Source organism: Zosterops lateralis (genome assembly GCF_965231275.1).
Source record: "Zosterops lateralis genome assembly, chromosome: 1".
NCBI classification, from domain to species: Eukaryota; Metazoa; Chordata; class Aves; order Passeriformes; family Zosteropidae; genus Zosterops; species Zosterops lateralis.
Window position 1 is genome coordinate 43411420 of NC_139762.1, and position 27961 is coordinate 43439380.

The 27961-nt window shown below is 38.5% G+C and overlaps 1 protein-coding gene across 1 annotated transcript; it reads right to left on the reverse strand.

The window, feature by feature from the left end:
• Positions 1–6: 6 nt before the first annotated feature.
• Positions 7–27961, reverse strand: ABHD5 (abhydrolase domain containing 5, lysophosphatidic acid acyltransferase). Its single transcript, XM_083867038.1, has 7 exons — positions 27798–27961; positions 14235–14320; positions 13591–13963; positions 10039–10193; positions 5818–5929; positions 5115–5301; positions 7–3080 (listed from the first exon to the last, which is right to left on the reverse strand). Exons 1-7 carry the CDS (start codon positions 27929–27931, stop codon positions 2991–2993), a joined length of 1137 nt encoding a protein of 378 aa, XP_083723164.1. The 5' UTR covers positions 27932–27961; the 3' UTR covers positions 7–2990.

Below are 27961 nucleotides of genomic sequence, written 5' to 3' on the forward strand. Positions count from 1 at the left end.
ACTTCCTTGTGATGGTTGCAAATATTTTATTACAGAGTCTTATCAACAAGTTCTCTGAAAATCAGTTTTTCAGAACTAAAATCTAATCTGGCAGGGTTCAATAAGTAACAAGATGAACTCAGCCATGGCAAACAAAATATTACTAAGTTACTTTAAATAAATTTTATCACAACAACCTCAGGAAGAGTGTGTACAGGAGATTTAGGCAGTTTATCTTGAATTTTTATTAATATTTTGAATCCTTTTGGTATGATCTAGACTCTGATACACAGCTGTCTTCATTTTGATGTTAAAATGGGATAGATCTTTGGATACCTTTATGCCTGTGATTCTTGTCTTATAGTGCTGTAATAAAAATAGCATCATCAGCATTCAGTGCTCACCACAGGACATTTAAGCAACTGGTCATTGCACTGAAACAGAACTTCTGGAGAAACTGAGATTATTTCCAGGCAGTAATTGCTCACAAAAGGTCTGGCTCCCAAGTCTTTTCAGCCATTCATTTTCTGTTCAGCACCTCCTATGACATTTATTAAAGTAATTTGATCAGGTTATGTTGCACACAGTAGGACATTCAGATTCCATCCTGACCTTCACAGCAGGAAGATACTGCCTGGAAGATAATATAGAATCCTTTTCCTTATACATACAATCAACATTCTCAGCTTGCAGCTACTTGTTTACAAACAATCACCAGTCTCAGTTAAATACAAGGAAACCTAAGAACATTCAGACATCTAAAAGTAGGCATTACTGTATTTTTAATGTACTTTGGATAGTTTGCCTCAACTTACTAATAACTCTTTATTTCCAGGGCTTAATTGCACATAATTTTTAAAAAAGCAATATAATGTCTTAACATTAATCAAATATAACATTTAAGTTGGTTTTTTTTATTGTGCAAAACATAAGCAAAAAGTCTTATTAGTACAATAAGCTGAAAAAGCAGGGGATATTCAAAACAATATTCACATCCAGTGTGCAATTTTTATCCCTACTTCCAACTTTTGATGTGGAATCTACAATTCCCATCTATAAGTGCTATCTGAAAATACCAATAGTTTGTTTCACCTTTTATTATTTGGAGGAGACTCAAAATTTATTTTTGCATTAGGTTTTTATGCACAACTAAAACAGCTGTTTAAAAGTTGATAAATACAAAATAAGACACTGAAAAGGGTGAAAAATAACCAACATGTTGAAGGCATCCACCTAAACGGTGGCATGACTGATAATTTATAGCTTATATTAAAAAATATAATTCTGATCTTCCATTTTCAACTCAAGATGTTAGCAAATAACCCGAAAATTTGTTTTACAGTTCTGGCATCTGCTAATTGAAAAAGTAATTTAATTCAATACTTATTTTTAATTAAAATATTTATCTTGCTAGATATGAAGTGCTACCAGTCAAAGCAGTCACAAAAACTGTTTGATGTTTACATAGCACCATATAGATAAATATCTCCTTCAGTAAGAGAGATTATGTTCTGCTGGGGAACATAACCACATCATCTCCTGAATATTTTAGGTATCTTTGCCTTCCACATCATAAATATGTGTAATGATTCCTTAATTTGAGAAAAAAAATGCACATAATTCAAGCTTTAAGATGGTGCTATAATAAATTCAAATTTGCTTTGTATAAAAGTGTCAAGAACTCTTCAGTAGTCAATTGAATATTCAAAAACAGATCAATAGTTTTATGTAAACTTATTAAAAAACAAACCACCACATTATTTGGCTTTAAAGTGACAAAGTATTTTTCTTAATATAATTTACTAGGCATGTGAAGTAATAACATCAAGCTATAATTCAAAATGTAGCAGAGACTGGACTATCTCTGATATTGAAATACTCAATTAAAATATATAAATAATCTCCAAAACATGTAATTGTAATTCATTACAGTGGTATTGTTCATTCAAATAATAATCCTTCCTATAAGGAGGCTGAATGTTAAATAAAACACATTAAGATGTTGTAGTTCCCAATTAGAGAACATCAATATTCTGCCTCTGCCTCTTCTTCAGCTCAAATTCACTAAAATATGGACTAGGCTTTCTACTGAAAGAAGATGGGAAATATGCTCACTATCCAGTGAGCCCTAATCAAAATCTTATCAGCTTATCCACAATTGTTAGACTAGTAACAAATCTTGCAATAACGTGTTAAAAAATAGATGGAGTAACTAACAAGCCATCTTCTGTATTTTAAATCACAGAAATCTACACATCAAAATACTTATGGAAGCTTGAGTGCTGGTGACATCATTGACTCTTAGAAACTGAGTCTTCCGTAAAAGTTGCACAGATGGAAAAGGATGCCTTGAGATAAATGGAAATAAAATCCAACAGAAGACAGATTTCCTAGTATTGAGCCTCAATTTCCTATAAACTAACAAACATATTTCAGTGACAGTCACTGCTCATCATTTTGGTCCCATCCCTTTCCCAAGATTAGTTTCATAAGCTGTTACCACTCCAATTAAAAAACAAACCCTCTTAGAATATTGTATATGGAGTTCTGGGTTCCAAAAATAAAATACGTATACAGTTTCATATTCTTGCTATGAAACATCAGCTAAAAAGTACAAACATTCATAAAGAAACCAAATTGCATTTTGTACATTGTATCTCTATTGATACAGTTCTCCATGTTGGAGATTTCATAATTTTTAGAGAGTTCAACATGTGCAAAGTTCAATTAAATTTTGAAGAAAATTCCAGTTTCAAAAGTTACATGTAATTTTGTATCTGACAGGACAATTAAAAAAAAAAAAAAAAAAAAAGCTGTACAAAGTTAGCTTCAAACCTCTTCATTTCCCCCAAAAATAGGCACTCAGTGGTTTAAGTGTGCAAATGGCTTCTTAGAAGAAACAGTGTGCAAACAGAGCCTGTTCCATTAGCTCTGCATTCTTTAGTGATTTCCTAGAGAGTATTGCCATTAAATGCTATCTATGCTATGACTTTCTAAAGAACAGAGGACATTCAGTCCACAGAGTCACAGATGTCTTTCACTTTCTCATTGAAGTCTTCAGGTTGATCAGCGTACACGTAATGACCTGCACCGAGGATAGCCTGGAGGATAAAGGTGAAGAAGCACGTCAATATCCCAGAAACGTAATAAACAAATAAATACTGGGACAGGTGAAGAACCTGGCTTTTACACATTACCTATGAGTTGGCATCATATTACCTAATAAACTTTTCCTTGTAGAGAAACTTTCCTACATAGGAAAAGAAAGTAAAACCACTGCTTGTTCAAGTGCTCACCTTGTTGAAAAAAAAACCCACCACTGAACTGTGCACAAGTCACTGCACAACAAATTTAGTAGATATATATGCCTTGCATATGAAATTTCTGATGAATCTTGATTCTCTTCACTCTCCACTCAAATAGCCTATTTCTATAATTTGTTATTCTCTGTAAAGAGAATGCTAGACAGTAAACTGTCACCACAGTGCACAGAAAAGGTACTTGACCTGTTTTCTTTCTATTTTACAGTCAGTCCAAGACTAAATCTTTATTTAAAACTACTTTCCGCTCCCCTCCTTAAAACACCCTCTCAAGTCTCTAACCGAATCTCCTACAAGGATAGGTATGTTATTGTGCTAAATCTCCCAGAAACTCAAAGCAAAAATTATTTAGGAATAAATGCATGTAACAAAACCACAGAACTTCTGTGCATTTTACCAAGCATAGCACTGCCAGTCCACGTCTTGGTCTCGTTAGAGCCCTTGGCCTCCTATGGCTTTTTGAGCATGCCTGCAATTCTAACACTCCAGTTTACCTTTTAGAATCTGTATTTGGCTTGGCAAAATTTTAATCTGGAATACAATATGATTTCCCACAGTCCCTTCTAAAAGCCTCCAACCTGAGTGGAAAAAATCTCCCTGAATGGCATAAACTTATCTCAGCAATATACTGTACACTTTTTAATAATGACTTTCTGTTACAACTCCCTCTCTCTGGTTAAGTGGTTAAGTGACACTTTCAGTCTGGATGTCAACATTTATGAAATGTATTTGTGCTCTTTAACACACTTAAAACAGTTTGATAACAATGTCTTTTTTCTGAGTTCCAGCTCTAAATTCAGCTGTATCAAGTTATAAAATTTTATTTGGATGACTTGCTATAGTATATGATCAACATTACGTATTGTATTACAATTGTAATACATTACAATTGTATTACATATATACACTTCTGTCCAGATAGTTCCAGACATCAGTAACATCACAGCTGGTGTGTTCAAACATTTTATCACCTCACAGCATTTTAATATGTATGCATATTTAATTATCACAGCTGACTGATGTGGAAATGTGTGAAGAACACTTTTAAATTAGGTTGTTTTAATAGAAATCAACAACAAAAATGCAGTGTGCACATTGACATCAAGTTGTAAGTAGACATATTTTAAACGACAATATCCTACCTCTAAACAAAAATGTTTTAAGTAGTAAGACAACACAAAGTATTTTTTTAATGACTTAAAGAAACATGCTCACAAGAACCTAAGCACCAGGTACAAACTACCCTATTATCAGAGGAACAAATGCATTATATGGACAGATGAAGAGAGTTTATGAGAGCCTCCCTGCAATCTTATATATATATATATATATATATATATATATATGTATATGGAGATAGTAGGACTGATGTGGTTTGAAACACAGTGACCATAACACCTACTTCAATTAGCACACTGTAGAACAAAAGAAAGAATCACCTTGCTCACAGATCTAGTTTGGCTTCTAGTGCTACACTAAGTTTTTTTCTTAGCCTGGGGACTCAACACTTTTGTCTAGGTTTTCTCTGATGTAACATTTGTTTTCTCTCTCTCTGTTGTAGAAAACAGAGCTTCTTACCCCAGGCTCTAAATCAAAAGTGACACCATTTCCACAGCTGGTATGAAAAAACAGTCATAGAATAGTTTGGGTTGGAAAGGAACTCAAAGCTTACCTAGCTCCAACCCCCCTGCCACGGGCAGGGACACCCCTCCATACACCAGGCTGCTCAGGGCCCCATCCAACCTGGCCACGTAGATATGACTTAAACAAATCCACACAAAAACCCCAAACAACTGCTTTAGAAGTCAAACTTACTATTGTCTTCACATAGGAATTTGGTCTCAGAGACTGGATAGTGCTGCCAGAATTGCCATCTATACATGAACGTGCTCCATAGACCACTGTGATAGGAATGTCTCGATCCATTTGTGAAATCCGTTGCAGCATTGGCCTTTTTGCCCACCCATAAGGAATCGTCATGTTCTTGAAAGCTGTTTCACCACTTCAAGACATTCAAAAGGGTAAAAAACAATTTCAATTGCCATTGGACCTGCTTTTTATCTAAAATGGAGTATCAATGCCTTTTGGTAGCACAGAGTACATAAGGCTGGGATTTTTTACAATTAAGAAAAGTAAGTTTACAAGGTTTAAAGAGACCCTGGTTTTTTGCATGACTGAGTGGTAGCACTTAAAAGAATGAAATGCCTTATTTTTAAAGTTTTAAAAGGAATTCTTTACATTAAAATTCTCTCAACAAGTATTTAATTAAATTGAGTACCCAAAGTCTCACAGAATTAACACAAATTGAGAATAAATATAAAATTAAGATACTTTTTACATTTATCAGTACCTGGAATTCAGAAAAAGTGCAATGGTACCTTTTCCTTCAATATAATAAATGCTACAATTTTTTTTAAAAATAGCATGCATACTGCTGCCATGGCCATTGGAGGGAGTAGCAGGCACTCAGTAAATGAACAACAGACTTCAAAATACACACTGGCAAATTCATACTCACCTGGGTGACTGTACATTGCAGTGATAGATATATTCAGCCACGGTGTTATCATCAAACATTGATGAATATTTTCGCTTGAAATCTGGTCTTAAACGTTGAACAAGGCTTAATCCTGTTAAAACAGAAAACACTATTAGAGGGGGAATGTGTATAAATTACTTTATCAGATTGCCTAATGCTTTTTATTAGAGCCCTCAGAACACATCTCCTTGAAACTCGTGGCTTCCAAACCTGTATTTGGTTTTACCACTTGCATGTCTTAGGGAAACACGATGGAATTACACTTAACTGGAATGAAATATAAATACTATAAAGAATTTCATGCTGCTCCCTCCACTGAATACATATGGGGAATGTTTGAGTAGGGTCACTACAGCAGTAGAAGAAACCTACAACGGGGACCAGCAAAAGGGCTAAGCAGTGTATTTTTGTCCCCAGTTTAGTCTCACATGATACCAATACATTCTCCTTGCTCTGGCAGCACTGGGTAGGTTAAATGCACTAAACTTTTCAGGACCAGAAGGTACTGTTGAAAAAGCTGGGGTGCTTTTCTTGCTTAAGTCTGTCTTCTCTTACAGAACAGTCGGTTTCTGAAGCTAGTTCATCTAACTACTGTGTGGTTGAAAGAACAGACGTCTATGATGAAAAACAGGTCTAGAAATCTTAACATAAGGCACAAGCACTAGTATAAATGAAGAGATTTAATGTTGAAAACCATTGTCCTCATGCTCTCCTACCAAGCCAGTTAGAGAAGTGGGTCTTTTCAGGGGCTAGTTCAGGCCTTCTAAACTTAAGCATCTTTCCTGAATAATTTCTCTAAGGAAGAAGCCTCTTCTACATTGACCAGATGGATCTTTGGGACAAGAGCCTCACTACAAAGCTAATCTTAGTTTAAGAGTATTAATCATCCCTAATATCTGATCTAAACTACTCCGTTTGAAGCCATTAGCCCCTGTCCTATCACTACTGACCCTTGTAAAAAGTTGCTCTCCAACGCTCTTATAGGCCCCCTTTAGGTACTGGAAGTCTTCCCAAAGCCTTCTCTTTGGAGTCCCAAGTCTTTCAGCTTGTCTTCATAGGAAAGGTGCTCCAGCCCTCTGATCATCTTCATGTCCCTCCTCTTGCCTATCTCCAATGGGAGTGTCTCCAATACTCCTATACTGGGGCCCCAGAGCTGGATACAGTATTCCACATAGGGTCTCATGAGAGCAGAGTCGAGGGGGAGAATTACCTCCCTCCATCTGCTGGCCATGCTACTTTTGATGCAGCTCAGGATGGGGCTGGTTTTCTGGGCTATGAGTACACATTGCTGGGTCATTTTGGGCTTCTCATCATCCAACACTCCAGGTCTTTCTCCTCAGAGAGGCTCTCAATCTATTCTCTGCTCAGAGGTGGTCAGGATTGCCCTGACCCAGGTTCAGGACCTTGCACATGGCCTTGTTGAACCTCATGAGGTTGGTATGGGCCCATTCTCAAGCCTGTCCATAAACCTCTGGCTGGCATTCCTCCCCTACAACTTGTTGACCACACAGCTTGGTGCCACCAGCAGACTTGCTGAGGGCACACTCAATCCCACTGTCCCTATTGCTGATGAAGATGCTTAACAGCTGCTCCCAACACTGATCTGCAAGGAATGATACTCATCACTGGTGTCCACGTGGACATTGAACTAAGTGTGATTATTCATGGTTATGTTTCTCCTTTTCCAGACAGTAGGAACTTCATACTGTTGTTAATCTGTGCAATTATGATGATGTCACTTCTTCCCACCCAGTCCTGGGCAAAGGCCTGGTATTATTTATGTAGACCTTGTCACAGTGATCTATGCTTTCATAACCTTGAGATTATTGCAACACGCCCTTACGCATGCTTTAAACAGATTTAGAAAACTATTACAGTGCAAGAGAAAATAATTCCCTTATGAAACGGTGATTTAGCTCCCAAAGCAATGAAGATTTTGTAAAGGTCTGGCAATTGGCTCTGCTCTATTTTCCCTACATAGAATACAATTGCTGGACTTCTTTTTCTGTGTGTTTGGGTTTTTTTGGACACAAGTGAACACAGCTGGCTTGGAAGAAGAGTACTTGGAAGAAAGAGACTAATTTTATGTCTTGCCCTCTATCAACATAGAGGCATGAAGTGTTACCAAATTTTAGAATTCACTTTCTGTTTTGGTAAGAAGTGCTTTGTCTGTGGGTCCAATTCCAAAACATTCTTCCTCTAGGAATTTACAGAAGAATAAAGCAAGGATACAAGGCACCTTAGAACAAATTTTGGAATGAAATCAGACTGTAAATCATTGTTGTAATATTTATTGACGAAATTCTGAATTGTCTGGCTGATGTTTTCCACAGTGTCTATGAAAATACTGTAAGAAATTCTAACTGAAGACACAAGAGTTCCACAAAAAAGTGTGTGATCACAGTGACACTTCTGTTGTCATGAGGAATTTTCAGGCATGCAGCTCTAGAAATGGAATTCGGAAATCCAACCTAAGCACCAAACTCTCACCAAACTGTGAGACTCCTGGGTGACTGTTCTGGTTAAGTGAGGGAAAACATGCAAATCAACTACCTGGAAACCACTCAAAGAAAAAAAAAAAATCCTCTAGATTCTGTCTCTCTCCCAGTTTTAAGTATTCGCCTGTGGGTCTGATTAAATATCCATGTGATATCTCAATGAACTTGGCTCACATTTGAACTCATACCTTTGAACGAGAGCAATTGGCTTTAGAGTGAGGTTCAAGCAACTGTGTCTGCTCATCTGCTTAAGCACATTTGCATGTGGAACGAAACCTGGGTTCAGTTCAGTGCCTCCATCAGGTTAGGTCTGACGCCTACTTGCAGCACAGTGTTTAGACCTACCCTTCACCAACAACTATGTTTCACCTGTCAAGAACTTAAATTGGTGACAGAAAACTTTTTTACCAGTGCAGTGAGAAACATGAAATTTTTTTAAAGGCACTGCCCTTCAATGTAATCTGTAAGTGAGGCTAGGTTTGGGGACACCTTGCCAAGACAGAGTGTGCTTCTGAAGCATGGTTTGACTACACTTATTGCTAAGGGAGAAAATTTCAGCTTTGAAATTTCCCACGTGGATTGATTTATGCATGCTCTTGTTATTGGATAGAACACATTAAATCAGTGCATATCAGTCAATATCTTCCAGGTTGTTTTGTTAACCAAATTAGCATTTTACTTTAAAAAAATCTGTTTGTACAAAACATGTTGCTAGTCTGAAAAACTAAATTTGTCACACTATTGAAAAGAAACAAACAAATCAGCATATGCAGTATATTAAAATATATCTTCTATAGAAATAGATTTAGGAAACAGATGTGGTTTAAATATAAACAAAGCCTAGAAATCTCAAAACTTTATCTTCAGACTGAATGCCAAAAATGATGAAGAGGTGAGTTAATTATAACTTGTGAGGGGCCTGAAGGATATCTTTTTCCAAGCCTCTCGAGAAGATACTTCTGTAGCACAGAGAGTAACAGACAGATAACCTCTTTCTCCTCTAGGAAGAATACATACAATGACTTTTAGATTTTATTACACTTTTCTCCCTGCTCCGCAGATGAACTAAAGCCATAGTATTTTTGGTCAGCCTCACCTAGCCTTAGAATCAGGATATAGAGAGTTTATCTATCATTCCATCACTGCTGTTGAAGAAATGGAAATATGAACTGCCACCATAATGCAGGACACCACAAGATTTGCTTGAGTAGTAAGAAAATGGCTAATGGAAAGAACTTAGTTTCCACTTTTCTAAACTCAGGCTGAAGATTTTTATATTTATGAGAGACTGCCTTCTAATGTTAAGGGAATTTGGAAATCCCATTTGCTCATCAAACTGGAATTAGAAGGGAAGCTAAATGGACTGTGACCAGAGGCAACCAGAAAAAAACCCTTCCACATTCACACCTCTTTGTCAGGGTTCCCCAAGAGATGTCTGCATAATCCAACTCACTATAACTGAAGCCAGTACAGATCACGTAGTGTAGCTTGCTGTAAACTATCCTACTAGTATTTCTAATAGCAAGAGTTTGCCTTCTTTCCTAAAGAGTTCAAACTTTCTTTAACCTCTTCCACTTTCTCCTCCAACTTTTTCCTCCGTGGGTGACACAGACTTGCAAAAAAGCTTATCATAATGCGCTCTCTGTTCCATGTTTATGTTTAACCAAAATAGAAATGGTATTTAAGAGTAGCTAAAACTCACCAAAGGGTCCTGCTATTCTTAGCCCAGCTAATGGATTAAATGGACTCAATATAGCTCCTAGTGCTTTGATCCAGATTGGAATTGGTCTTTCGTGTTCAGCATTGTCAGGCCTCTCTGGAAAACCCCATGGCTCCACTAAGATAAGATGCTTGACCCTGTTGGCAAAAAAGGTTCAGCAGTTTAAAGTACAGTAGCTTTTCTTCAACTGAGCACGATGACAATGTGCTGGTTTACAGATACAAACATACAGCCTACTTTAGTCATTTCTCTCACAGAGTTTCTGATTCATCAACTGTTTTGATTTCAATTACTAATTAGAGAGTGAATCGTACCTAATCATATGTATGAACCAGAAACATGGAAGCATGTGTCACAAAGAGAAACTCAGTATTTTACAGATACTCACCGTCACAAACATTTGAGAGAAAGGATAGTCTTGTTCCTGTTTTTAAAAATAGCCTAATCTAAATGCTCAGTCAATATTATATCAGGAGCGGTTTAATTTGACAGAAAAGAGGATAATTGCATCTGTTTCATTAAAGTGAAATTTCTAGAAGTCTAAGATCTCTGTTCAAAGAAGAGACACAATTTAACTGAAAAATCATCTTATCAAAGTAAAATTTGAACTGAAAAAGGCAGAGTAAAACTAGCAGTAATCTTCTAAATTTATTGATTTTAGGTCATGGAAGAAAACATCAGAGAGGTAATTTGTAAAATTATTACTCAAAGGAATATCAGTACAGAGAGCATTGTAGGAGTCCTCAGCGCATGCAACTATCGACCGCTTCATGCTCTGGGCCTCCCTCAAGCAAAATTCTAATTCATCCTGGTAGATTAGAACTGTCTCTTTCCCTTTAATTGTCCCTTTTCCATTTAATCCTATAATAACATCTACTCTTAACTGTCCTAGATAGTGATGATTTCCGGACAAATGTGACTCTTAACTATAGTTTTCCATTTTAAGATTATTTTCCATGTCAGCTTCCTCACTACTGTTCTCTACAACAACCTGGCAGGAGGTTGTAGCAAGGTGGGGGTTGGTCTCTTGTCCCAAGTAGCAAGCAATAGGACATGAGAAAATGGCCTCAAGGAAGTTTCGATTGGATATAAGGAAATTTTTTTTCATTGAAAAGGCTGTCAAGCATTGGAACAGGCTGTCTTGTTCAATCTGGTCTAGTGGGATGTGTCTCTGCCCATGGCAGTGGGGTTGGAACTAGATGATCCTTGAGGTCCCTTCCAACCTATACCATTTTATGATACTATGCCCAAGGAAGTGATTGAGTACCCATCTTTGGAGGTATTTAGACGTGTGAATCCAATGCTTAAGGACACGGGTTAGTGGTGGACTCAGAAGTGCTAGGTTAACAGTTGGACTAGATCCTGAAAGTCTCATCTAACCTAAATCCTAAAACCTAATGTTTTTTATATTTTTATCTTTACTTTTTCCTTCATTGCTTCCTTCCCTGTTAAAGCCATGAGATTATATATTAACACAGAAGAGTTCATAGTGACTAAAATGATGCCAGAAATGATCCCAGAAGTTATTTCTGGATTATGATCAGTTGGGAAACCAAAAACCTGTGCTTGGAATGAAGGGTTGGAAAGGATTAACCTCACAAAGATGTTCCTTGGTTGTTGCTCAGCTATGAACATATTCATACCCTGTAGCAAACAGCAACAATAAGAGGACAGGGTAGAATCTAACCATACAAACCAAGCAGAAGACCAGAGGCACAGCACTGCAAGCAAGGAGGAGCCTTTCAGGACAGCCACACATTCCATGCAAAAACTGTGGCATTAAGTATAATACAGCAAACAAATGAATAAAAATAGTGTAAGCTTTGTTTCATGTTTCCTTTCTAAATACTTTCCTTCCTGTTGGGCATTTTTCCTCTTGGCAATCAAGCCTAAAATATAACCCAGGATAATGGGAAGTTGAGCATGAGAATCATTCTAAAAAGTAAATGTCCAGAAATTGCAGTATTTGAAAATCATGGCCCACTTGGCAAGATGCTAAATGGGAATCTTTCTGGATTAGTAGCCTTGGATTTTCCATTAGTGACTCTGGTACAGTGTAGCAAATTAACGGATCATCTATGCTTGGAGAAACAGATCTACTTTCCTAACAATATGTATCCAGAATCCCTTAAGCTTCTAATGCATTGTTAGATAACCTGGCTGAAAGCTGTGCTATATTTATCACTTGATTCAATGCTCTTTTAAGACCCTAATAGTCAATTTGTTATTTTGGTGGTCTTAGTTTAATTACAGAGAAACATTAGTAACATGAGAGCACAAACTGAAACACCCCCAAATTAATTAACTCCAACTTATGCATGAAAATAAAGCATCACTTTTGATATAAGTCAGCAGTGGGCAAAACCAATATCCCATCCCATAGAGACAGGACAGTGCCATTTTTAGACTGGAAAAAGAGGTAAGGAACTTATAAGTGACCCCTACAAAAAGCTAACTACAGTTAGCTAGAAGTTAGTTTATAACTGAAAGGATAATAGGCTTATATCCCTAAAGCAGAGGATCACATCTCTTTATTGCAATTCTGGACTTAGAAACACACCTACTTTCACAGATGATTTCCATCCACTTGTGCTAACTGTTGTCCATTTAGAAAGAAAAAGGCAAAGTGTTTTAGAGGGAAATGATGCATGAAATTACTTCAAATATATCCAAGTGAGAAACAATGAAATGGTAAAACTTGACACAAATAGGAAAGATTAAGATATGTTTAGTATAATACAGAATTTGCTATATAATGTGGAGAGATAAGCTTATATTTACTTTTTCATAGGAGACCACTATGTGTATCCCAACAAAAGCATTCTCCTTTTTCGATACAGAATTACCTCAGTTGGTGAGATTCTAGCTCAGCAGGGGATATATAACTGGACTAATAACCAGATATATAAAAGAAACAAATTACTACTTTAAGGGAAAAAAGAAAAAGAAAGTATTAGCTGTTGGACACAACATGGTGCAGAAATGCTGATGAAATACAATTAGAGAACTGATGGATTGTCTTGCAAAGAAATATGAGGTGGCATACAGACAATTAAAATCAAAGAGTCACTAAAATAATTTTTACATCATTCTGCTGGCACCAGGTTGACTACTAGCATATAGGCATATATTACCTAGGGGAACTATATTCAGAAGTTTCAATGTTATCCGTAAGAGTGGGAAATTTGGTGGAAAGAGGCCTATTTTCCCTTCACAAAACAATCTCTGAGACAAAACATTCATACATAAATATATTCACTGCTATTTCACCTTATAATGAGGCAAGGGGGTACTGAGCTGAAGAGGTACAGAAAAGTATACAGTAAAGAAAACAATGTTTATCATATCTACCTATTTCATGGAAACAAACCATACGATTAATAGTTTGGTCTTAGGATTCAGTATAATTTCTTTAAATCATCACAGTCATCTACATAAAGATTATCTATAAAGAGCTTAATGAAATAAAATCTATATTAAAATCAGTAGTCAAATACAGAAAAGGAATCCCTTTATTCCTTTATTTTCACATACCTTGATGGATATTTTAAGGAGTAAGCAGCAGCCAGGAATCCACCTAGGTTGTGTCCAAGCAAAATCATTTTTTCTAGTCCCACCTCCTTTCTCCACTCTTCTATGGATTCCACAAACTGATTTTCTGCTTCCCGAGCATCAGTGTCAAAGTGTGGTCTACTGCTACGTCCAAATCCCAAGAGGTCGAAAGCATGAACGGTCCTGTTCTGACAAAGATCTTCAAAGTTGAGAGCCCACAGTCCAACACCTCCTCCGAACCCATGCAGGAGAACAAGTGGAGTTTTATTTGAAAGGTCTGGAGAGAACGTCAGAGTCCATATTTTATTTCCATTAGATATATACACATATCGTTTATTGTATATACTTGCAATACCTGGAGAAAAAAAAAGGGAAAAAATTATGTTGCTAGACACACCTGACAAAATATAAAGTACACTCTACTGAAACCACTGTTTTAAATAGGAGCTCCTTTCAAAGGAGAGAGCTTCTAATCAAGTATCTACGTAAGTGAAAAATGAAAATGTAATTTTAAACCTGTTTATTTCAGTAAAAGACATACTGAAAAAGTTCTTTCATTATATTTAATGTAAATTTATAGAAAATCTAGTTATATCTAAGAAACTTACTAAAAACCAAAGACTTACATTTTAGCATTTTGTCCTCAGCCTCTTTAAGGTGTAGCAGTGATGTGGGACACCAGGCAGGAAGCCAGCTGAATAACCATCCAAACCTACAACAGCAATACAGAATAAAAATGTCTTGAGCAGCATGGTAATTTTTGGCACTGATGCTTTGAAGATATTTCTTTTGCTGCTCTTCATAAGAGAGTCCACATTAAGCACACGGTGTGAAGAACATAATTTTGCAGTGGGAGGGAATTCATTTTTTCCTGACTTTATAAAAAGTGGCATCATAAACAGGCATTCAAAGGGTGAGCAGTTTTTCCACCATGTCCTTGTATCACAGCATACTAATCTGGAGACGTGAGTCCTCACATCGACCCAACAAGCTTGGCAGGATATGTAACAATCACTGGAGTTTCCAGTCTCCTCTCAAGTTCCTTTGGAAGTCTGCCTGCACAGGCATAACCTTGCATGAACCTATCATTTCCAAAAAAGCAATAAGCTCTGCGTTCACCAGCCTAATCTGAACTGATTATTACTCTAAATTTAAAAACTGAAAAGTAGGCAGGTTTACCCTAGCAAAGCAAAAACCTAGGACCTTAATTATGAACTTAGAAACTAAGTCCCAGAGGAAAACAAACCAGCAATTCCTTCAACAGAAACTGCTTTTCCAGCTGTCAGTTACTATCTTGGTAGTGCCAGCTTGACCATGACAACAGGGGGAATGACTCAGCTGGCAGCATTGCCTCGCTCAGTGCTGCAAAGGATACGGCAATTTGGTACAGCTCTTCCTGAGTCCTAATTTACCCCCCTTGCTTTTACGATGGAATCTTGTTTTTCCATCTCTCACCTGCTTTTGAAGTGGCTTAGACTATTAGTGCAAAGCTGCCACTGCAGGACCATTCCTCACAGGGAACAGAATGTCACTCACCAAATCAACTTTCTCTAGCACTCTTTTTCTACACTGAACTGCTTTCCAGTTAATTTTTCAGGAATTTTCAGGACTGAACACTGAAAGTATTAGTTATAAAACAACTAATGCTAAAAGACTATTAGGTTACTAATGTCCAGTTTTTCAGTGTGCAACATCAGTAATAAATTAAAAGATCAGGCCCCACAGGTCCTTTATCCAAAGGATCTTCTCCACACATTCTAAGGAGCTGACCTACTACAGCTGCATAGCTCCTTAAGTTTATGATACAACATGGAAGGTTTTCTGGGAATACACAATGCAACTGCAAGCAGCATTGTTCAGAATCACAGAAACCTGTGAGGGGACATTAAAATAAAAAGCCCCAAACCATATCTGATCAGAAAGCATTAATCATCCAGTCACTCAGGCACATTGCTATTCAGTATTATTTACTCCTCTACACTGATATCTGGCTGCTCTGTAAATAACCTTCCTGACCCACCAGATCACTGGAACTGCTATAAGGAGGGACCATGGGAATTGTTATAATCATTTTAATTGAGGGTCTGAGAACAGATGGTTGTACATCTTTCCATGCCATGTGCTCATGCAATCTAAGAAATGAAGGAATTTAGCACATTATAGGAAAATGGGTACCCAAGTATTCTGCTTCCACATTAAATGATACATTTATTTAAAAGTAAGATTTTTAAGAAGTTAAAAAAACCTGTGACAAGCCAAAAGTAATTTTACCCGCAAGTAACTGTGAAATCCAAGTTTACCAATAACAATAATTATGTCCAGTGCTATGAATTACTCTGGTAAATTATTAAACAACAGCTAGGTCACCACTCTTCTGAGTCAAACTTTCCGGTAGTTATATGCTCAACTAGGCATTTTCATTCTTAACTCTTAGGTCAGAAACAAAACCAGTCACTATTCCCCCTGAGCTGACACTCTATGTACTGTTTATTCTCAGAAAAAATACTGAATCAGCAAAGAAAATACTTCAAGGATTTTATTTATTTACAGAAATGTAAAGCTGCAACATGTCAACAAGAAAGTGCAGGGATATGGCCACAATGAAACAGACGCGGTATCTACAAATCACAGTTCCAGAACTGTATTTCCTAGATCTAGGGAGGCACCTGAATACTTAGGAAAATTATTTAGGAAAATGTATCAGAATGGTAAAATTGCCCACTCCTTCTTTTCTTAGTTATAAGAACTGTTTACAAATACCTTGATTTTAATTCAGAAGAGACACTGCATACACATACAGTTTGACAAATACAGTCAGCAAGCTGAAGCTTTTAAAATTAAAACTGTTTGCAATTCTGTCCTGTTGTACTTGCTGAACTGAGAGTAAGAGGTGAAAGCTTTCAGGCAAAAAAAAAAAAGTGAGCATTTTCTAGAAATATTCATTTAGAAAGAAAATATTTAGTTTCCTATATTGAAGACTTGATCCTTTGTTTACCTCCTTCCAAAAATGATTTACCACATTGCTAGATGTTTTCCAGACATGGAGAATAAACATCTGTTTAGTCTATTAGAATAATTTTTCTGATAACTTTGGAAGGCTATAGTTGTATCATTTCTTTTGTACATCTGTGCTAAATGGGTCTTCTAAATGCATACAGGAACATCCATTGCTTACATGGTCTATCATTTTTATTTCTCTGATATAAAGCTGTAAGTGCTACATAATGTCAAAAATGAAGCAATAGACCTTTCAAAACAGTGTGCACACCAGCAATGGAGAAGACTTATGAAAGAAAACGAAATATTCCAGCAGTAGTTTCACATTGTAAGTGAACTACCCACTGCCGGAAGAGGCAAACCCTACACTGCTCTCATCACCCACCACTTCCCTTACACTCTGTTCCCACCTGTCTTTTTACAAAAAAAATCAAGAGCAGAATCTTGTATTTTGAGAAGTTAAGATGTCCACTGGCCTCAGCTGCTTGCTATTTCAGAAAGTGTAAAATAAATCTGGCAACTGACAGCCCAAATTTTTATAATTTTTTACCAAATGTCCTTACAGGTGTTACACATCAAATTACCAAGGCACATAACCAGTGGAATTTAACCTGCGCAGTTGTTTGTGTCCATGTAACACAACAAAAAAACTAGTGTGCACATCCATACTGAAATAATCAATAACCAGCAGTAGGGCAAAGCATTGCATAAGGTGATTCCTTGCATCTTCAGTTTGGGGTTAGTTACATTTTTCACATCTGTCTGAAAATGTCTGGAGTAACAGAGGCTGGAAAAAAATCAGAGGCTAGCAGGTGGGATGGAGGGCTGTTGGCCTGCCAGGCTTTAAAAGAAGTCACTCTCTTTGCTGATAGACTTCCACACTTCTTGTAACACATCTAGGGAAGGAGACCAGAAGGTAAGGGCAAGCCCTGCAGACAAACACTGAATGACCTTAGTGAAAGTCAAAGGGATTAGTGTGAGACTAGAAGATTAGTGGGGACCATCAGTAGCCTATGCTGATGACCAAATGCAGTAATAAATAATGCCAACAAAAGGGACACACACACAAACATCTGACAAAGCGGAGCTGCAACCACCATGTGCAGGGGCCAAACCATTAGACAGGATCTAACACATTGGCTGGCTGGAGCAAGTGTTCTGAGACCCTGGTTGCAAGCATAACAAAAGAAAAAAAAAATCATTATTACTGTAACTTGACACTTAATGAGTGAATGAACATTGTGTTAGATGGAGCTCAAGACAATACTGCTTGTCCTTAGCTGCTTGAATGTTAATTTGAATCAAGAACTTGCTTGTCACAGCACTGCTTGAATTGCCGGGGGGGAACTTTCAAAAGAACTGAGAATCAAGTGGAGGCGGAGGTACAGTGAGCCTGACCCACCCATTCACCTCCACTACCCAGATCAAACCCAATGAAGAATGTGGCAAATTGGTTATACCACAGTTACCTTTCTGTCAGCTCCATTAACCCTATTCAGCTTGGTGAGAATTGATTCCATGCAAGACAATTAATGGATCTGCAGCCAGTTAAAAATTTGACATACTCACAAAAACTTTATGAAAGCTTAGATACTGCTGAAGAATTGAAAACATGTATTTTAAAAAGGAGGTATGTACTGAAACAGCTGAAAAGTCTATTTGATTTCTGGCTTGTAATGTGGATTTAAAAAATGGAAGCTCTACCACATAAAAATATTCAGCAGAAGTTGCTTATAACTCTATCCAGGAGATATCAATGTACAGAAATGGAGCTCATGCTCTCACTTTTCAAGCTTATGATTTACCTACATCAGAGTTATATGAATGCATGCCTTACAAGGTGTAGTAAGCTTGAAATCATTCAATGGAGGAATCTCCCCACATACACCAGCATTGCAGACCGAGCTGTCATGACCTGTGGAAAGCCTGTGTGGCAGAACAGCAAACCAAAAAACCTGGGGTTTGCAAACAGGTTGCAAAAAGATAACAGAACTCCATCAAACCAGAGTAAATGAATACAATACCATTTGCTACATGATCACCAAGCTGTCAAAAGTTTCTGACCCACCATGACAGGACTTGCAAATACCTTTCTAAAGTGTTGAATATAAAATTACCTTTTCATTCAGAATTTTGAAGTTAGTATGGTAATCAAAACTCCCAGTACAGACCAAAACCCATGCAGCAGTGACAGGAGTGTGGAGAACTGATTTTCCTGTCACAAAGAATTATTTTGACTTACAAATTACATCAGTAAGAAAACCAGAGCTCAGGTTATACAACAAATACACAGTAACTTGCAAAGGACGATTATGGGACAGTAACTGAATGCACAAGCAACAGAGCTGCACATCTGTTTGTCTTGCTCTCAGGAAACAAATGTGTTTAATATTTTTAATTCAACTTTTGCAGACGATATTGCCAACTACCAGTATTTTAGCTAGGGAGCAAACTCAAAAACTTAAAAAGCTGAAACACTGAGTGAACTCACTGTTCAAGTTAAACTACTTCAAGCTCTGCCCTTTACCCTTAAATCTTACTAGAGTGAAGCTGATCTCTCAAAAACCCTAGCCCTCTCCCCTCCTGACTCTCAGAATTAATTTCAGCCATTTAGAAGTAAGGAAAGAAAAACAAATTAACGCAGAGAATTTGGTACTGTTTCTGCCCAGCACCAAGAGGAATGGCATTGGGATTTTCAGGGTTGTTCAGCTAACAACACAGTTATAAGCACCCAACAATCAGAGCTAGCTCCAAATTAAGAGACTCTTACACTGTAACAGAAAAAAACAAAGGTAAGCTATTGGAAAGCCAGCTCAGATCAGCCAGCCTTCTTGTTTATGCATGAAGTATTTTTGCAGTACTGTGCTAGCAAAGGAATTCAAAATTGCCAATATGTTGAAATCTAAATATAAGCAACACAAGGGTCACTAAGTTCTAAGGTCTTACATGAACCTTATCCCATAAAAACACCATGTTACTTCTCAAAACTCATTCAGCCCTTTCACTTGTTATAGAAATAATAAGAATGGGCAAAAAAGGAGAAGTGAAAAGTAGCATCAGGTATTCATAACTGGTAAAGAGGTCAGTATTTAAAATTTAAGGCAAAGTGTCAATTTTAAAAATAAAACTGTTTCACTATAATGCTCTATAAACACTTTACCGTTAACACAGGATGGATGCTTATGCAAAGTAACTACAGATACCCTTTTACATTCTCATTATCTCCTTGTTACTGGATGCTTTCTGCTACCATCAACACCACCAAGTTTTCAGAACAAATTCTATATTTGTTACTAAATTTGAAGTTTATGGGTAATAACCTGAAACAATAAAAAGCAAAAGAAATAGTCAAGGATGACACAATCAAATAGAACTTTCTGTGTCAAAATGCCAGAGAAAAGTAGCAGGTTTACATCTGGCTCATTTCTACCCATGACAGAATTGAGTTATAATAAACTTCTCCTTTCCCATTTTATTAATTTAATAGCCTGGAATATGAGAATATTGGGTGCTGTTTACATGACTGATTATGGCAAGAATCAATCCTTCTTTGTTAACAGTTACCAGCAACACCGCCATGACAAAACCCCCTAATATGTAAAGAAAAATATTTTAGTCATCTCTATATCCAATGCCCATCTTGGTGGCTGTTCCCTGTGCCAGATTTGTGAAATTCAGATTTTAAAGGCACTAGATTTTGAACCAGATAATTATGGTTTAACCTAGCTACAGAGAAGCTGGGAAGTTAACCAGCAGACCTATGAACTAACAAGGTGGAAAGAAAGACTGTGAGTCAAGGTGGAGGACATCAAGCTTTTAAGTCAGAGCTGCCACTGACAGACAGTAACATATAATCATGACATCAAGTCCGCATTTAACCAGGCAGGGATGTTTCTGCAGCAAGGCTCAGGATATGATTTCATGAGAACCTTAAGAGCATAAGCAATTTTAGAAGTCCTTGAAGTCCTTCATTCCTGTCCCTAAAGTGCAGCATGTTCTTTAATGTTTGTCTTCGGAGAACAGTGAATATAGTCAGAATCATTCGAGCATACACAGTAACTGTTGTTGTGAAGGCTGTATATTCAGGAACAAAGGTTCTGCATATACAATACAAGTCAGATGTAGCAACCACAACAATTTGCATGAGATGTTCCTAGGACAAAACACTCTGGCAGCTGGAGACAAAAATCAGGAGAAGAAAAACATTCCATGTTTCACTTTCACTGCATGAACAGACTAAAAACCCTCAGGGAAAGACCTTGAAGTGCATACTAAAGAGGCAAGACTCAGAAGCAAGCATTAGGAATATGATATGGGAACAAAAAACCCTCCTTGCTTTAAGAAATGTATGTTTACTATTTTCATGAGGAGACAAAAAAATGGATGAAATCATTGTCAACAGGTTAAAAAAGGTTAACTTTTTTTTTTTTTTTTCCCAGATGACATTATAACCCTGCCCATAAAGTTCTGTTTAGATGAGTTTTGAGCCAAGATGTTCCATGCAATTAGATGTTGTGAAACTCTTGGATACTCCAGTAACATTAAAACAGAATGTTTTGAAAACCTCTGAATATTTCTAGGAAGTGTAACATACATCAGCTCCATTCCAACAAAAACCCATAATAGGTTATTGCAGAATATTGCTCTACATTAGGGTAGAGGTGAAAACAATGCATTCCTCATGCATTTACTGCATCTTGAACTTTGTGTTCAGAATATTCAACATCAGAATTAATATAAAAATTCAGAAGTTTTATTACTGTTTTTATCAAAATTAACTTGAAAATGTACCTCATGAATGTGAATCCATAACCAGTGAGATTTTCTGGCTATTTTAGAGACAATAAAGTTTACCATGCTTATTTAAAGTCACTTGAGCAACCTGAGCATTCATAAGCATTCACCTCAGACACAGCTACACCTTGCAGTATAATTTGCACCATTGCAGCTCCCTCCCCCTTTCTTCTGTGCCTTCCAGCACTGGTTTATTTGTTTGTTTTTAACCATATGTTCCTTTTTTCTATGTTTTTATAATTTCTTTCACCCTCTTTATAGCTATACCCAAAGGTGTCCATTTCAGGGCAAGTGCTTTTTCAGTATGTACCACAAGACTGAAGTTTACCCGTGGAGTGTCACCCAAGCCTGCAACCTGCAATGCTCACACTGCCTACAAAGAGGCTGTGATAGCACCCAACTTAGCTTCATATTCTTATTTAAAAGACTAAAAAAAAAAAAAAAAAGCAAATAAAAATCATATTAGCAACTCCATACCAAGTATGGAATAACACAGAATACAGAGATAAAGATGCAGAGGAGAAGCAAGGGGGGAGCTGCACAGCTCCACTAAAACTCCTCAGCCTTGTGACAGAGACCACAGGTTAGGTACCACAGAGGTCCTACCTCTGCCCCCTCCACAGTAAACTCCCATCTGACAGAACTTGGCCGTGCCACACATTTCACATGTTTTTAAAAACAACACACTGCACATTTCAGTAAGAATCTCTGAAGAAAAGCATAATTAAGGAAATTAAAAATTCCTCTTGGTGCCCCTCAGGTGTTATTCAACTTTCTACTGTTTTTATTTTATTTGTACATCAACTGATGTACTACTGCTGCTCTTCAGATATTGCATGACTTCAACCTGGCTTAATCCTTGTCAGTCTTCTCAGACCTACCATGCCAGCAGCCCACATTTTAGCCTGTTCCCAAATTTCATCAAACTGGACAAGAGCAGAGCACACATGCAACAGGCACTTCTCACTAACCTGCACCATTGCCCACCCACACTCTACCCTGCTTCTCTTTTGGTAAAATTCCATTGTATATCATGCACAATTTAGATTACAACATTAGGAGATGAATGTTTTAATTTTCTGTTAGGGCCCATATAAGAACACAGATATAAGATTATCTAGAGCATAGATCACTTCCCTCAGCTCCAAACATGCTGTACACGAACCCCACTTGTACACAAGTATGAATACACACTGAGGGTTGTTTCACTGCAACTCACCAGAGCAGCTTCTATGATGTGTTCCTTTATCATAGTCACCTAAAGCGACAAAGAGTTACCTCTGTCAAAATGCAAGAACTGGTAATCAACATTTTGGACTACCTATCTCCATTTTCTGGAAAACCTAAGAGGCTCACAACCCTTTTCACAACAGACTCTTCTCTCTAGATGTGTACACCACAAATGCTTTAGGTGTCAAGGAAGTGCAAAGTAGTCTTAAAAATAGTTAAGAAATTAAATGGGTCTAAAAAGACATCACATTAAAAGTCTCCTTATGGAAACATAAAGATGTAATTAAGAAGCTTTTGGTGTCAGTATGACACCAAAGTACTAAATGCAACCAAGAAAAATTCTACAGTGGTCTGTTAGAGCACTCACCCACCTCATTTCTATATTTTGCCCTTTGCCACACCCTTCTCTCCCCCACTTCAATATATGAGCAGATTTTCTCAATGGCAACAAGCACTCTTGCATCTTCTTTTAGAGGATGCATTTTTTATGCCTGCATGTTTCCTCCTTTCTGTAGTCTCCTATCATCCTGAGTTTTCTAGTACAACACATTCAGAGCACCTTCCTTCTTTGCCATTCCTCACCATGTCACCATGTGTTCTTGCTGCCACTTGAAATCCTCCTTTTACCCTCTTAACCTTATTCCAGATCGACCTCATTCCCTTACACAGCTTTACTGACTCACAAATCTCTCTTCTCCACTGACCTCTCTCCTGCTGCTTAGCTTCTCATCTGGATCCTTCTGAGCCAATATAAATGCAGACACTCACCTTTCCTCCCATGCCCTCTTCTCCCCGGCTGTCAATGCAAATCATGTACAAAAAACTATTCCAAAAGAATGTCAGAATTGCAAGTAAATACTCAGAAGTTATGAAACACAAGAATCAAAATTTCCTCAGCAAGAAATCTTAAAAAACAACTACATAAAAGAGAAGACATTTTAATAGTTTATCAATTGTGAGAGTTGTTCAGAGTCTCCCATAGAAGTTCAGAACAGTCAGAGAACCCCCAGCACACAGACACTATTCCTTTCAAAAATGTGGGTCTCTAACTGGGCCTATCAGCCCCCAGTAGGTTCTAAAACACCTTTTCATACACTCAAATACATGCCATACTGGCAAAAATTTGTGTTCTCCAATGACCCATAGTCACCAGCACTATAGCACCCCCACAGCTAGTTGTTGCCCCTCTGGATTTCCAGCTTCACTGTCATTTCCACTGGGGCTAAGTCCCCTCCTAACTCTATTTTGGCAACTTCTGAGGAAGTGTCTTTGCTTGATACTTGTACAGTGAGGTTGTGAGCATCTTTCTTCTGCACCAGAGTGAGAAGATAGCCTCTGTTACATTTTGCTATCTTTCCCTCTCTCCCTTTAGTTTGCATTAGGTGAGATGAGAGATCTCGATGAACACAGACCTTCCCTCCCCAAAGTCATACAAGTACCGGAAACCATTAGAAATAATCCCATAAATGCCTGAAAACCTGCTCATACAAATACCTTCTGATGAGCTCATGAAACACAAAAGCCAATAAGTATTGAAGCTGTGACTGACATAACCCTGCCAGCCAAGAAGACAAAAACAGAAAAGAGGAAGGAAATGACCTTTAATCTTTTTTCCACATCTGCTTTCCCCACTGCACTTACATCTCACTCAGTTTTAAAAATGCAAGTTGTAGCTACCAAACCTGTGTTCGATCACCTGCACTATAGAAAAGAAGAAAAGTAAGCAGGACCCTGCTTTCAGCAGCCTACCCACTCAGTTTGCTTTAAAACCTAGATCATGTAATGTAGCCAGCAAAAGATTCAGGCAAAAATTCTGAGTGGAGAGTGTTCCTTCATGCTGTAAATACTGTGAACCATCTTACTAAGAAGACGCAGGTTCTATCAAGCCTAATAAACTATTCCTCTTTTATTACTCTAACAGCTCACTTCAAAATTGAGTTCTGGAATACAAACAAGCTTGAAGGGTAACACAAAAATAATTGTGAACAATGATGTTAAGAGTATATGTCTTTACCTTTACTCTAAGCCACTATTTTGTGAGACTAAAGGTCACTTGCAACTTGGGGATCTTTTTCTGAATGTAAAAACACATTTACATTTCTGAATGTAAAAACAGTAGCTGTTCTTCTTCGTTATATTACAAGCCATAAACAGTCCTGCTGCATCCGGAGTGAATAAGTGAATTCAATACTGGCAAAAGCCTCACACTAGGCTGTCTGCCTCTCACAGGCAGAAGTCTCCACCTAAAACTTACACAGAGGAGGTCCGAGGCTGTAAACAGGTTTGGAAATCACTAGCAGGTGACATGTTAACCAAGCACTGTAATTGTGACTACTAAAACATTTGTTTAGTTAATCTTCTAATTCAAAGTTAGGACATGGCCATGAATACTTTTCATGAATATTTTTCAGCTGAGATCTTCCAGAAAGTAACTGAACCAGTGTTATTCTGTTTTCACCATGCTTTGCACAGTTACCAAATTGCAACAAAGCAAGTACGTTGCATAACAAATTGAGTCACACTATTGTTTTCAAAGCAGACAAACTTTGAGTTTATTCTTTCTGTATACCTGTCACTAGTAATTTAATCTAGGGGCTTGATTGTAGGTATATTGTAACTTCCTAACACTGCCACAGCATTCTTAATATTTAACATATTTCTCTTGTTTATAAATTTCCTCTGGGTGCTGAGTTTTGCTTGACTTCGAAATACGAACAAATGTTAATCTTAATTATTGTTAGAAACCGACCAATAAAAGCACTAACATTTCTACACAAATGTGCTTTCTGAATTCATGGAAAAGGACAATGAGATTTTGTTCTTGGAAGTCTTTAGTGAATTGGGAGGCTTACTCTGAAAATACCACATCAACACCTAATCGTTCAGAAGTTCTGAAAATCAACACCCCTTAAAAGCCACCCAGCTGTGTAAACCACAGGAGAAACTTGCAATAATCCTCTTGAAAATTCAGCCTAACCCCGTGTCCAGATCAACAAGTGTTGCGATCCTGCAATCCTGAAAGGCAACTCGAGTTGAGGGTGCTTGGCACGGTCTCAGCAGCACTCAGCACTCTGTGTGATCAAACCAGACAGCTAATGCCGTTCACACTAATGCGCTGAATGAACACAGAAACAAAACAGGCTGAGGCAGAGCTATTTTAAGACTTGTACTTAGAAAACCTGTAAACCAGCAACAAGAAGCTTTACAAACTACTTGTATTTAAGACTATGAAGAGGTCAGAAGGAACACAGAACCAAGAAGGGTTTCACTTGAAGTTTCAAGTGGGTAATGTTGCAGAAGGCAGAGGTTGTGTGGAGGGGAAGATTTTGGAAAGCTATTTTAAGTTTGAGGAAAGAAGGAGAGTGCAGACTTACAGAGCAGACAAAACTGCATAGTGCTTTGAAAGGCAAGCTTTTGGAGTTTGCATTTTAAATGAGAATACTGTGTATATATGGTGATAATAGCATAACAGGGAATTTGGAAAAGATGGACAGTCCAGATCTGGCAGAGCAAGAAAATATGTAAAATGAAATACCGAAATCCCAAGCTGGGAAAAGGACTAAAAAGAGAAAAAGATTGAGGATGCAGGTAGTTTGGAAAGATAACAAAACAGACACATAACATGACAACATGCAAATAGTAATATCCTTAATAAAGAAGTTGTGAATGCACAACAGGAATTTTGTGCAAATAGCTGAAGAATTTTAAGTGTGATTTCTCAAAAATAACACAAGAGTTAGTTATGCAAGATGCGAGATGTAGAAGAAAAGGCAAGAAATGAGTTTTTGAGAACTAGGCAATCAGCAATGGGATATACCACCTGATATCTAAGGCACAAAGAGGAAAAATTCACGTAAACAATGCATACAAAGCATATTTACACATCTGACAGAAGGAATAAAGCACACGTATGACTAAAGCAGAGCTAGATATATTCTGATAGAGCAGTGTTTGGACTAGAACCATAAAATATGATGGAACAAACTTTGAGATAAGTGCCCAACAGATAAATTAAGTACGTCTGGTAAACAAACTCAGAGATAGGATGACTGTATTATTCTACGGGGCAGACAACATATTTGGGAACAATGGAAAGGTATAAAAATGGGTCTGCAATGGAAGCTTAAGTGTAACAAGAAATAAAGCACACCCTAAGAAGGCATACTTGAATAAAGAACATGTGAATTGAAGAAAAGACCATTAGTTAGCAACTTGTATACAACCATTTGAACGTACACACGCAAAAGATATAGTGAGGAACTATGTAATTTCAGGCAGAAGGATAATTATTAGCTATAATAAAGCCATGTATCAAGGGTGTAAGTGGTTGCAAACAAATATTAGAGGTATATATTAAGAATGAGGCAGGGTAACTTATGCCATAGGAGTTATTTCAGTAGATGTGAATGCCTTGGGACAGTGAAAGGACAGAAAAAGTTACCAGGGATAGCATACAGTACTGGGAAAGTTAGAGCAACAATTAAAAGCATATGCTTTTAATTTAATGACACAGAGAGGCTGACAAGTGCACTGTCTGCTCTTCATCACAGGGAAGGTACAGAACGAAGACGGGGTATCTGTGTGCCCAGACAAAGCCGCAGAGGCACACAGGGCCAGGCCAGCCCTGTACACAGCCCTGTGACCCCTGGGCGCCAAGGGAAGGGCGATGACAGTCGGAGCGCGAACATACGCCAAAGCAAAGCGAAAGAAAAGGCTCAGGGACACGCCTGCGGGCAGGTGTGCAGTGACAACAGCTGGCCGGCCCGGCGGAGCTCCAGTGCCGAAGGGAAGCAGCAGGACACGGGGCTCGCAGGAGCCGGGGCAAAGCCGGCCAGGAGGCTGCCCGTGCCAGAGGCGGGAAGCCATGGCAGAGGGCGGGCTGTGCGGCAGGAAAACATGGCAGGCGGTGTGCCCGCACGCCGGGGAGCGCCCAGCGGCGGAGCCGGAGCGGAGCCCGGCGGGGGCCCGGGGAGGCGGGAGCGCACCCAGCCCCGGCACAGGGGCCGGGCCCCACAGCCCGGAGGCGCCGCGGGCAGACGGGCCGAGACGGGCCGAGGCGGGAGGAGGCGGGCGGGCAGCACCCGCTGCGGCACGGCCCGGGCACCCCGAGAGGTTTCCTGCCGCCGCCCGGGACACCGCGGAGAGGACAGGGGAGCCGCCCCACTCACCCCTCGCTGGGAGCCTCCTCCTCGGCCATAGCGGCGGCGCGGCGCTCGGGAGCTGACAGCGGCGGAGGGGCGGCGGCGGTGGCGGCGGCCGGCAGCGCGGAGACGGACAGCGCGACGGCCGCGGCACCGGCCATCACGGGCTCCTCCCTCTCTTACTCCCTCCC

Excerpts from the sequence above, each read along its gene's own strand:
- ABHD5 (XM_083867038.1), bottom strand. The coding sequence starts at position 27,931 with ATGGCCGGTGCCGCGGCCGTCGCGCTGTCCGTCTCCGCGCTGCCGGCC. Across the intron at positions 13,964-14,234 it reads TGAGGACAAAATGCTAAAAT|GTATTGCAAGTATATACAAT; the intron begins GTAAGTCTTTGG and ends TTTTTTCTCCAG. Across the intron at positions 5,930-10,038 it reads AAGAATAGCAGGACCCTTTG|GATTAAGCCTTGTTCAACGT; the intron begins GTGAGTTTTAGC and ends CTGTTTTAACAG.